Source organism: Podarcis raffonei, chromosome 13 (genome assembly GCF_027172205.1).
Source record: "Podarcis raffonei isolate rPodRaf1 chromosome 13, rPodRaf1.pri, whole genome shotgun sequence".
Lineage (NCBI taxonomy): Eukaryota > Metazoa > Chordata > Lepidosauria > Squamata > Lacertidae > Podarcis > Podarcis raffonei.
In genome coordinates this window covers 36,718,432-36,731,513 of record NC_070614.1, presented here as the reverse complement: position 1 = coordinate 36,731,513, position 13,082 = coordinate 36,718,432, and the positions used below count along the sequence as shown (strand labels likewise).

Genomic DNA, 13,082 nt, shown 5'->3' with positions numbered 1-13,082 from the left:
CCAAACGTGACAGTGACACAAAAGCAGGAAGGCTTGCAAGGGCCTGTGAGGATACTGTCATGTGGAGGAAGGGCTTGGAAGGCTCATAGATGGATTTAGGGAAATGGCCTCACTACTAAGCTTGGGCTTATATCCTAAGCATGCTTATTAGGGAGTAAGTTCCATTTCAGCTCAGGGAACATTAGGATTCTTTTATTCAAGGACCAAAAGCAACTGTAGCAGAATATCTTACAGAAGTTGCTCAAGAAGGGAAGGCTGAAAAAGTTCCCTCACCCCTGAAGTAAAGGATTTCACAATTAAATCTCAACTCCTCCAGTATAATTAGGCAAACCACTATTTCCCCTTCTGTCATGGGGGTGGGGTGGGGGGATGATAATTCTGGCCTGCTTTACTGGGCTGTCATCAAGATTGTTGCATTAACTAACATGCTTTCAGAACTTAGAAGATGCACCGTATATATATTCCGTCCAAAAAGAGAGAAAAGCTGTTGAAGCTCATTCACCTTCACTGCCCCTCTGTTCTGCTCCTCTCCAGTCCCGCCCTGGGCTTTGGCCACCATCCTCATAGTGGCCGGCCTCCTGCTTCTCTGCTGCTGCTTCTGCGCCTGTAAGAAATGCTGTGGCAAGAAGAAGAAAGGCAAGAAAGGCAAAGACAAAGTGAAGGCCCAGATCAACATGAAGGAGGTGAAGGAACTGGGCAAGAGCTACATTGACAAGGTGAGTCAAGGCTGGTGGCTGCTTCCCTCTCACGGCACCAGGGGAAGTCGTCGCTTTCCTAAGATATTTCTGAACTTGCACACTTGCACACATGCAGGCATCCATAATCCATATATAAACTGACTTTTAACTAGGGAACTACACAAAAGCTGCTATCAGTTTAGCACTGCCTATTAGGCACGTGATAGAGGGATGCGGGTGGTGCTGTGGGTTAAACCACAGAGCCTAGGACTTGCTGATCAGAAGGTGAGCTCCCATTCCTCGGTCCCTGCTCCTGCCAACCTAGCAGTTCGAAAGCTCGTCAAAGTGCAAGTAGATAAATAGGTACCGCTCTGGCGGGAAGGTAAACAGTGTTTCCGTGCGCTGCTCTGGTTTGCCAGAAGCGGCTTAGTCATGCTGGCCACATGACCCGGAAGCTGTATGCCAGCTCCCTCGGCCAATAAAGCAAGATGAGCGCCGCAACCCCAGAGTCAGCCACGACTGGACCTAATGGTCAGGGGTCCCTTTACCTTTACCTTATTAGGCGCTTGCTTCTGTGCCTCCAAAATACGTTTTATATACCTGATCAACTTGCACGTTTTAAGAATTGTAGATTGTTCTGTGTTACATACGTCAACATTCCTGGGCAGATCCACACCATAGCTTAAAAGTATATGTAGTTTTTTAAGGGCAGTGAGAATATTAGCAGTGTGATGGGGGAACTAAAGTTCCCAGGGTTCTTTTGGGGGGTGGGAAAGAGCGTGGAGTACTTTAGGTATATGGTGCGGATTGTTCTCTGTCTTTGATGCTAATACTTCCCTGTTGGCTGCTCTGACCCTTCCCTATCTCCCTCCCTCCCAGGTCCAGCCTGAGATAGAAGATTTGGATCCATCTCTGCTGCAGGAGCCCAAGGAAGAAAAGCCCCAGGAGAAGTTGGGGAAACTCCAGTACTCGCTTGATTATGACTTCCAAAGCACCCAGGTAGGGATGGTCAGTGCTGCCAGCTGGGTTGGATGGGCCAGTGGTCTGATCCGAGGCAAGGTAGCTTACCTCTGTTCCTCTTAAACCTTTCCCTAGCTGGTGGTGGGCATTCTGCAAGCTGCTGACCTGCCAGCCTTGGACATCGGGGGCACCTCGGACCCTTACGTCAAAGTCTTCCTGCTCCCAGAGAAGAAGAAGAAATACGAGACCAAAGTGCACCGCAAAACCCTCAACCCCACGTTCAACGAGTCCTTCACGTTTAAGGCAAGTTGTCCTCTGCATGTTCCCTCTTCCATCTTGGCCAAAGTTCCTGAGCTTTGCTGAGCATTTCTTCCCCATCTACTCCATCGCCTTCCTTTTTTACCATTGGCTTCTCCCCATACTTTGCGGATCCTCTTCTCCCTCCCCACCCTATCGCACACATTTTACCACTGAATCGACCAATAGCACAGAGGCAGGGGGACGCAACGTTCCCTTCAGGGCATGGGCCATATATCAGTGGTGGGCGGGGCCAGGAGTGGGCGGGGCAAAAATTGCAAATTTTCCCTTAGGACAGTAGCCAGTGCCTACCCAGACACTAATAACTCCCTTTGAATCCTCCATCCAGGCAAGGAAGAAGCATCATCATTGTTCAAGGACACCTTCCAGCCAGGCCAAAACACTCAGGGGGCAAAGCAGAGCCTGTGAGGGGGTGTGGCCTGAGCAGAGGGGGTGGGGCCTGCTGAGAGTTCTGAGAGCCTGATAGGTCCAGAGAGTTACATTTGACCCTCAGGTGGGAGGTTCTGCACCCTTGCAATGCCATCTGCCATTTAATCAACTCGTTGTGTGTTTGGCCCTTAGGTCCCCTACTCGGAACTGGGCGGCAAGACCCTTGTCATGGCCGTCTATGACTTTGACCGCTTCTCCAAGCACGATGCCATTGGTGAGATACGCATCCCCATGAACACGGTGGACCTGGCCCACGTCATTGAAGAGTGGCGGGACCTGCAGTCGGCGGAGAAAGAAGAGGTAGGGATCCATCAGTGTGGACCCTCTTTCAGAAGTGCCTGACTCTGAAAGCGGGTTTGAACATCACAGTTGGGGCCCTTTACATATTATTTCAGTGAATTCTGAACTCACAGCTTATTACCCCAGCTTTTGATACTTGTAGGACCCACCTCATTTCTGTGATTGTGAGTTGTTTAAATCAGTTTTTAACATTGTGTTTTAAATGTTGCAATTCACCCTGGGACCTTTGGGTAAAGGGCCAATAAGACTCGTAATCTGGTGAACTGGGTTCGTTTCCCCACTCCTCCACATGGCAGCTGCTGGGTGACCTTGGGCCAGTCACACTTCTCTGAAGTCTCTCAGCCTCACTCACCTCACAGATTGTTTGTTGTGGGGGAGGAAGAGAAAGGAGAATGTTAGCCGCTTTGAGACTCCTTAGAGTAGTGATAAAGTGGGACATCAAATCCAAACTCTTCTTCTTCTTCTTTTCCATAAACAGCTGACATCAGATAGCTGGGATGATTTTACTTGTGTATTTATTTACATTTACATTTATATCCCATTTATTTAACATTAATATCCCACCAAGTAGTTCAAGGCAGCACATATGGCTCTCCTGCACTCTCCGGGGTTTCTTTTGCTTGCAACAAACCTGTGCGGTAATTTAGGCCAGTGGTGGACTTTGTGCTCTCATTTATCCACACTCTAACTGCCTCACCTCGCTGGCATGTGGAGTTTGTATGATTCAACATCTGGGGCTGTGAGGAGGAGACTCACATTAGTCCTGACCACAGAATTGGCATCCTGTGGATGGCAGGGAGGAGGTTGCCAACCATGTGAAGGGTTTTGCCTGCACTAAATCACCCACCCACCCCTTGAATATGGAGACTGGCTCTTGATGCTTCCATCCTCGCTCTAAACTAGCCCTATTTTCCTCTCTGTAGCATGAGAAGCTGGGAGACATTTGCTTTTCTCTCCGGTATGTCCCTACGGCTGGGAAGCTGACAGTTATTGTGCTAGAAGCGAAAAACCTGAAAAAAATGGACGTGGGGGGCCTTTCAGGTAAGAACTCATCATTGTGGTAAGCTGAATCCGGACATAGCATGGGTTTCTTTTAGTTGGAAACCTTCCCTAAAGACTTAGTTCCATGATTCTATGTTTCTATGACTAATGGGGGCATTTGTGAAAAAGACTTAATGGCTGAAGCAGATCTATAACCGGTTGTGCTGTGGTATTATGGTTTGCTACTCTTTTTAAAATATGCATTTTTTCTTTGAAGTGCATTGCAAGTATGTTTTCATATTTGTGGGTCTAATTGGTGGTTGTGGTTGTTGTATACTGAATTAGAGCATTGGCCCTCCCAGCTCAGTATAACCTTATCCTCGACAGACAATATTTAACTTCCACTGTTGCTGGGGAGTCACAGGTGAGGAGAGTGTTGTTGCTATGGACTCACAGCTGTCCATGGAAACGCAGGTTAATTCTGTGTCCAGGGAGGCTGTCTACCAGCTCCACATGGTGCGATGGCTGAAACCCCACCTGCCTGAGCATTGTCTTGCCAGAGTGGTACATGCGCTGATTATCTCCCACTTTGACTACTATAATGTACTCTATGTGGGGTTATCTTTGAAGGTGATTCGGAAACTACAACTAATCCCAAATGCGGCAGCTAGACTGGTGACTGGGAGTGGCCGCCAAGACCATATAGCACTGGTCCTGAAGAATCTGCATTGGCTCCCAGTACATTTCCAAGCACAATTCAGAGTGTTGGTGCTGACCTTTAAAGCCCTAAATGAACTCGGCCCAGTATACCTGAAGGAGTGTTCTTCAGCCCAGACACTGAGGTCCAGCTCCGAGGGCCTTCTGGCAGTTTCCTCCCTGCGAGAAGTAAAGTTACAGGAAACTGGGCAGAGGGCCTTCTCAGTATGTTTTACTGTCTGCTGTGGCGTGAACACCCTTCCGTCAGATGTCAAGGAGATAAACAACTATATGACTATATGACTTGTAGAAAACATCTAAAGGCAGCCCTGCATAGGGAAGTTTTTAATGTTGGATGTTTTATTGTGTTTTTCATATTTTGTTGGGAACCACCCAGAGTGGCTGGGGCAACCCAGTCAGATGGATGGCATATAAATAATAAAAAGCATAATCATCATCATCACCCCATGGGCATCTGGGTGGCCACTTAGTATGGAATCTATGCACATGTTAAAAATATTGTACTGTGAAAATGCTTTTTAAAAAACATTTTGGAAAATATATTGAATTTGCCTATAACTCACTGTTGCCATCTAGTATCACATATGTATATTGCACTTTACAACACACTTAAAACATTTTATTTGCAGCTGTATAGCTGAGTCCTATGAGAACAGAGTGCTGGACTAGATGGACTGTTGCTTTTCTTCTTATTACCAGCAGCCGCCCTCTAGGATTTCAAACAGGGCTCTCTCCCAGCCATACCTGGAGATGCCTGGAATTGAACCATGGACCTTCTGCATGCAAAGCACAGATGTTCTACTACCTCTTAGCTGTGGCCCTTCAATAGACATCAAAATCACAATTCATTAGCGGTGGGGGAGATGGGAACATAGATCACCATTATACATTGCATAATGGAACCCCTGTGTGATTCTGAAATATCTTTCTATTCCTATCCCAGACCCCTATGTTAAAATCCATCTCATGCAAGGAGGGAAACGTATCAAGAAGAAGAAAACAACCATTAAGAAAAACACACTGAATCCCTATTACAACGAGTCGTTCAGTTTTGAGGTGCCATTTGAACAAATCCAGGTAACCCCCCACCCTTCTCTCCACCCCACCCCCATTTCACCCAAAGGCAGCCAATTCTGAACTAGAGATGTGTGGACAAATATTTTTTGCAATCTTGCCAGAAAGTTACTTTTTTACACTTATGCACAAGTGCTGAATTTTGCATAGGGGTTTCTGTCTGGTTAGTTTGCATCTAAGTTTGTGTATTTGTTTGGGCCCAAGTCAGGACATGGTGGGCAAACTAGTTTGTGTTTCCCGTCACTGCTCCACTGTATGTTCAGATAGCTAACTGGCTTGCTATTATTATTGCCTGGGTGCTGAGCTGTTGTGGATCCTTCTTCATTCTGAGCCTTCTGGCTGTAAAAATACTTGCACATCCTCCCCCCCCCTGGGTGGATTAATGATAACATTTGGAAAGACCCTCGACATATTCAGAACACTTCTTTGCTATTACAAATTATGCCAATCTCACTCTTAAAAGAATAATTGATAATCACGGTGTTCCTCATATGCTCCTGTGAGTAGAAAGAAACCCAGTCCTCAAATCACGATAGAATCTGCTAGTTCTGGGTTATGTACCAGCCTTTTCTAGATACCGCCCCCCAATTCAGTTGCAACCCTTTGAAAAGCTCCAGGCTTTAAGGAGGTGGAAAGACATAGCCTCGTTAAAATTAGATGGCCCAACCTCGCCCCAGGTCAAAAATACTTAAATCTTGCCAAGTTTCCTTCTGATCATAAGGACCCAATTGTTTTTGCAAAGCGGTGGGGAGAGGGTGCAGTTTTCAGCAGAGAATGCTTAATCCTTTACCCACCAGCCACTATACACCGACAAACTGTTCACTTCCATTCCCCAAGTGCTTTCCCCTAGCAATTTGGCAAAGATGCCTCTGGAAGCCAAGCTGTGTGAGAGAGTAAATGATGGGAAGAGTTGTAGGTGGGAAATGGAGGGAAGGGAGAAGGTTAAGCTCGCCTATTGTTCTTCTGCTGCTGATCGTGCCTGTTTTCCCCCCTTTCACAGAAAGTCCAGGTTGTTCTGACGGTCCTGGATTATGACAAACTGGGCAAAAACGAAGCCATCGGGAAGATCTTTGTGGGCTGCAACGCCACGGGAGCCGAGCTGCGCCATTGGTCCGACATGCTGGCCAATCCTCGGAGACCCATTGCCCAGTGGCACACCCTGCAGCCTGAAGAAGAGGTGGATGTGGCGGTTGGCATAAAGACCTCTTGATGCCCCTTCCTTGTTGGCCGAAGGATCTGGCAACAGTTGCTTCTCCCGTCCAGAGCGAATGGGAGTGTGTGGTTGAGGCACCCCTGAAAATGTGCACGTGGGGGGGGGAGGGGGAGAGCCTGTGAGCCTGTCTCTTCTCTGAGAGCCATTTCCTGTTGAAAACAAAAGAAACATCTCCAAGAGAGTGAAAAAAAACCACCCCTCTGTTTTTTATCCACTGTGTGAAAAAAAGAAGGAAGATTACCTAGCAGCTTAAGACAGGTTAGAGATTTACTGTAGGTTTACTATGAGGCTTACAACACAACTTGCACAGGTTTATATTTTTTGGGTTGGTTTCTCACTTGAAAGCTGAACCTTATGTGCCAGGTAGGCTGACTTTTTGACAACACAATCTTTACATTAACCATGCCATCTTTGGGAAAACCAGCCTCAAATAAACCTACTGTTTATCTTTTTTTACCTCTGAGTATACTATAGGTTCATTACAGGTTTCTTTAAAGGACACCATTTCATATACATTTTGGGTATTGTACTCTGGTGCCATGTTTAAAATCTAGACCTCATATGTAAATCTATTGCAAACAATGCCTACAAATGTGTTTACAATAGATTTACAATAGAGTTGCGGCAAACTCTGTTCTCTGATAATATTAACTTTTGGACACTCCATTATAATACTGATTTAGGAAGCTAGATCTTAGGTGAAAACACTGGAAATCTTTTAAAACATAGTTTGAAAATGCAACTTGACCGTGGCTCTACATGATGATTAAAATAGCTTTCCGTTTCTGGCCACTGTGTTATGAAATATTTAAAATTTGGTCCTCCTCTGCAGTTGAAACTTCCTAAAACAGCTTAATCGGGATAAGGTTGCAAATATGCTGTGTGTGGGCTTCATGTATAAAACATATTGTAGTATATCCTAATTATTTTATTACAAAATGTTCACATACTTATCTGGCATATAAAAATTAGCCGTCATTGGAGAACTACTGTGGATGTGTTTACTAGCATATATTTACTAAAGGGTGTCCCCTTCCCAAATTACAACAGTTTTATGGATGTTGATGTTAACAGAGATTTAAGCATCAGCCAACGTATTAAGCTGTTCGTATATAGCTTATTCTACTTTATATTGACTTAATTTGGAGTTTTATAACAGTTTTGACAAAACCATGTATCCGTTTTACAGCACATGCTTTACAACTTATTTATGAAATGTTTGATATGAGTATTAGAGAAAATTTGCTATAGGCTTTATGTAGACTTAAAGCAGATTAACTACAGATTTACTAGTGATTTACTAACCAACTTAAAATAATTTTGCTATGTTACAACATGTTTACATTTTTGCTACAAGCTTAAGACTGGTTTATTATAAAACTGCAACGGGTTTACTGTTTGTTAGCAACCAGTTTGATGCATTTTATAAATGAGAAAAAAGCATTTATCTATAGGATTTACAGCTGGTTTACAGTGGTTTCCCATGGATCGAAACATGTTTACAACACCTTTGCTATGACAATGATACAAAATCAATTGGTTTTATAGCAAATATTCTGTAATTCTACAAACTATTATTTAAGACCTAATCATATGCTGGGTACATGTTTAGCAGGTACATTAATAGCTGGATTTTTATTTTTATTTTAAAAATGGGATTGCCAGCAAGCCAATGATTTGGGCTTGAAATCCTGAATTGAAATACTTTTGTCCAAATCTGAAATCTGAATTCTGGGCATGACTCTGTGCTTTGGTCTTCTTTTTAATGCTTTCATGTTGCATGGAGGCCGAATAGGAAAGGAAGGCAATACTGAAATACTTAGGCCAAAACATCTGTCAAAGGCCAAGTAAGTCCACAATAAAAAAGAAAGAAGCCTAAGAATTAAAAAAGAAAGAAAGAAAAACATCCGACTAGAACTTTTGATCTTGATATTTAGAAGCTCTATTTCCCTCGCACCCCACCCCAAATATTTGACAAAGCATCATTTCTGGTCTCAGTTACAATCCTTTTACCAAAGGTTTTGTGCCTACAAGTAAACATCAGTGTTGAACCTCCCACTGAACTCACAAGCAAATGAGCTTAGATAGCAGAAAGAGTTCTAAATCTGTTCCCAATGACAATTTGCAGATGAGGTCCAGTTTTCAAAGGAACCCATTTTTAGGCTAAGTTACCAAGCCTTTTATTAGACTCATCTATAAGCATATTTTTGCTGATGATGTCAGCAGAAAGACAAAGGCTGTAGCATTCTTGATTTCTCAGCACATTTGTCTGACTATATATATCATATACTATAAAACTATAGAATTATAGTTCTGTAGTCTCTCTATGCTTTTTAAAAATATATATATAACTGAGGCAAAATGGCCGACTTTAACTTCCTGATCTTGGCAACAGAAGAACTAACTCTAAATTAGTCAAAGTTAATGTACCTCAAATGGGGAAGCAAATCAGTATTATGTTTCTGAACTCTCTGCTTTAAAATAAGAGCAACTAGGAAAAAGGGGAATGGGAGGGGAAAGGATTTTAGTCACTCACTTCTTGTTTGGGGAAGAGATGTTTTGAAAGATCTCTGAGGTAGAGAGATATCCTGCTGGTGTTGTCCTCACATCCTGGCTGTGAAGGTCCAATTAATATAGGAACTGCTTTATGCCAAGTCAGATCATTCATTGGACCATCTAGTTCAGTATTGTCTACATCAGAGCTAACCGATGTGGTGCCTTCCAGATGTTTTGGACTACAACTCCCATCAGCTCCAGCCAGCATGGGCAATGGTCAGGGATGTTGAGGGTTGTAGTGCACAAAATCTAGAGGGATACCACGTTGGTGACCTCCGGTCTACACTGACTGACAGGGCTCTCTCGGATTCCAGACCACGGTCTCTTCCAGATCCATGTGGAGATGCCAGAAACTGTACCTGGGATCTTCTGCATGCAAGCTGATGCCTCACCAAAGACCTAAGGCCCTTCCCCAGTCATCCACCGTTGTCTCCCTTATATTGTAGATTGGTACAAATTTCATGTTCAGTCGGGGGAGGAAGAAGAGCATCATCATCTATACTGTAACAATACTGGGCCACCTTAGAAAGCCACTGTCCTGTTGAGCAGTGACAAATGTCTACAGGCCATAGTCCACAAAATTACTTATTTCCTGAGTAACAGGGTATTCTAGAGAAGCATACAAGCCATTTGGAGCTTTGCCAGAGTGACTGGAAAAGGGCACAGGAGGCCAGCTTAGTAACTCTTTGCCCGCCATCTAAAAAATGTCCACACAATTTTTTGGGAATTTAGGAGCTCCCCAGTTACTTTCTCTTTGCAACTCTCCAAGCCACTGTTCGCATTACTTTTCATCTGATTGTACAAAATCGGGAGTTGTGCATCTGCACTCCAAAAGAAACAAACTTGATTAGCTCTGCTGTTAATGCAAATCATGTAGGCCTCACCACCACCCAGAGCTGCGTGTGAAATTTGAATCTGACTTCCCTCTAAGATTAGAGTTCCAGGCTGTCACCGTTTTGGGGTAGAATTTGGTCACATGCTGGTAAATTCAGGTTTCACAATTATAGTTGACTGGGATGTCTTGTGCAACAAAACCGATTCCCCAAAAGATTGGATTTATTGCAGTAAAGAAAGTGACATGAAAATGCACTGGGAACTATAGGACAACACTTGATGCAACACCATCTAACCCCTTCACAAACAATCAGAATGAATGCTTATTAAATAGTCAGCATTGTGTAATGTCCCTGCAAACAGATCAAGATGAATATCTTGAAAAGTCGGCCAGAAGCACCCTTTCACAACCAAATACTGTACACTTAAGTCTTTAAAAAGAAGGCTCTTGTAAAGTATTAGCACTTCAGGCCCTGCTTTTAAATGCATCACATTCATTTCATCCAAGACAGGAAACACATATTAACACTTATTTGTGCAACCCGGGGTGATCTCACTGCCTAGCAGAACTGCTCCAATGCCAGATTTGTAAGGAGTGAGAATTTATTTTTATTTCACTAGTACCTTCCTGCAGAGATGCAAAAACCTATCTCCTTCCATGCTTTGGAGAGAGAGTTAAAACATGAAACCAAAAAAGAATGAAAGAACGAAAACCAACTAACCAATAAAAAAGACTAGGCCAAGGTCAGTTGCCCAGCCAAGGGGCATGGTGGCCATTTTGTTGTGTAGCCAATGTGTTTTTGTAGTTGCAGTGTTCATGGAATTGCACTGCCATCTCCATCCCACTTGGGTTTAGAATATTTACTGCTCTTTTGATATCCTCAGGTTCACCTTAATTTCAACCCTGCTCCTACATCTTTTATTTTCAGTTGTTCGTCAACAATAAGAGATGGCAGTTGCAGAGCCAAGGGGATATATACTGTTTAATATGTCATGCTAGAAGGTGTTCATTTCAGGTAGCTGAACTACCATCTCATTTTCCATTATTTTCCTCATGGTCGGTCCATGATAACTGATGAGTGGACAAAGCAATGGCCTTTTAGGAAGGCCAGTGTCAATCTGTTAGTGAGTTCTGTGCTGTGTGTGTCTCACCCACTGTATTCCATTAACAACATAACCTTTTCCTAAGTCCCTGCTAACATCCATCTTCAACAATCTGGTATCAGCGAGCATGTCTGTGCCCAGGTCAACATGCCCATTTATGAAAACAGGCCGCCTCCAAGTTTTGAGGGGTTGTGTAATTTGTAACGATTGAAGGGATTGTGTAAAGTGCAGAAGGCTTTGTAACTTTGGTGTGTGTTGTTTCTAATATCCCCTTCAATCCTCCAAACCACCCATTTAAGTGGTGCCGTCCTCTGAAAGTCACCTCCACTCCCCCTTTTGAAGCCTGTTTTAATATTGATGTATTTGACCAAACAGTACTCTTTGTCTGTTAATAAAGAAGAGATCTCTATATTTCAAATGTGTTGCTTCTCATTGTCATTGCTTTGGGCTGCAGTGAGGTAGGGGTGCTCGACTGAGAAACATACAAAAAATCCCGCTGTGTAATGATTTGTGAAGAATTGCTTCTGGTTGGCACCAGCGCCCTTACTGCCGGCGTTCTCAAGGCTGTATAAGAGGCCATTTCATTCCATTAAAGTCAAGAGGTCATTATTATTCCTTATTATACTCAGGTGAGAGTCATAGACTGGTAGTTGAGGGGAAAGTGGCCACTTCTCATTTGAATTTGATCTACTGATATTTATGCATGCTTTAGGTGGTTCTTTGCCTGAACAACTAAACGCACAGATAAATAAGTGAATAAAAACTGCCAGCTTTTGAGACCCTTAGCTTAGAAATGACATCACCCAAAAATAAAATAAGACATCCAAAATAGAGTGAGTCACAAGCAAGCACAGACATGCATGCACACACACACAAATACTTTTCTAGCTGAGGGTGTGTGTGTCACATTTTCGTCTGATGTGCATAAAAACAAGTTGTGAAACTTATCCAGTGCCAGAAAATGCACATGTGTCTAGTCCCTTTTGAGCCTGAGACCCTAGGCTTAATGGCCCTGCAGAACACCACCACTCCTGGCTGGCTCCTGATGTAGGTTAGAAGAGGAATAGCCAGTGCTTTTCCCCCCTAAAAAAATGTTTAGGGGTACTCTCATTTTCCTACACATATTGAAATACTGCCGCTTAATGAGACCAAACTTAGATTCACAAAATGTTTAGGGGTATGTGTACCCCTGTGTACCCCCAGAAAAAAGCACTGGGAATAGTTCATTCAGACCCTCCAAGTGTCCCTATTTTCCATGGACAACCCCAGATTTACAGAAGCTGACTTGATCCTGGAATGTTGCGCTTTTCCTTAGGACGTTCTTATTTTCATCAGAGAAATGTTGGAGGGTATGCTAATTTCATTTGTTTCATTAGTTATTCCTGTGTTGCACTGAACTAAACAGATCCCTGCTTTTCGCTGGGCCTGAGACTTGATCTTTTGCTAGAAGGAACACAGCAACAACAGACTTTGTTTCCAAAGTGGCTGCAAGAACACTTAATCTCTCAAGTTATTTATTGTGCGCAGAGACTTCCCAATTTAACAGTAATCCCAGCCTGAGGTAAAAGTACATGCAAAGCAAGTTAGAGCCACCTGCCAGAACAGCCTGCCTAAGAACCCAGGGGACAGACCTGCCGACCCCGTACCGCCCAGGCTGCTGCATTAAATATCTTTCGGCCTCAGCAAATCCCTCCCAATCCCAGAGTAAAAAGGGGCTTTATGTTACAAGGATAAAAAAGCTCTTTCATTCCTGGAGATTTAATTTGTTTGAGACAATTAGAGGGAGGAACAAAACAGAATCGGAAAGGAGGGGAAATGGGATACATGAGGATCAAATGATGGGCAAGGGATGGGAGAGTGGGGGCAGATGGATAAAATGGGTAAAATGACAAATGTACAAAGATAATGTTTAGATCAAC

At 43.5% G+C, this 13,082-nt stretch overlaps 1 protein-coding gene across 1 annotated transcript in view; it reads left to right on the top strand.

The window, feature by feature from the left end:
- The window catches only part of SYT5 (synaptotagmin 5), a 29,763-nt gene extending 19,600 nt beyond the window's left edge, over positions 1–10,163 (top strand). The window contains exons 3-9 of the mRNA XM_053361414.1: positions 535–716; positions 1,557–1,676; positions 1,773–1,940; positions 2,517–2,684; positions 3,608–3,725; positions 5,326–5,459; positions 6,457–10,163. Coding sequence (XP_053217389.1) covers positions 535–716; positions 1,557–1,676; positions 1,773–1,940; positions 2,517–2,684; positions 3,608–3,725; positions 5,326–5,459; positions 6,457–6,666 — 1,100 coding nt within the window. The 3' untranslated portion in view covers positions 6,667–10,163. The remainder of the gene's footprint in view (positions 1–534; positions 717–1,556; positions 1,677–1,772; positions 1,941–2,516; positions 2,685–3,607; positions 3,726–5,325; positions 5,460–6,456) is intronic.
- Positions 10,164–13,082: the final 2,919 nt, after the last annotated feature.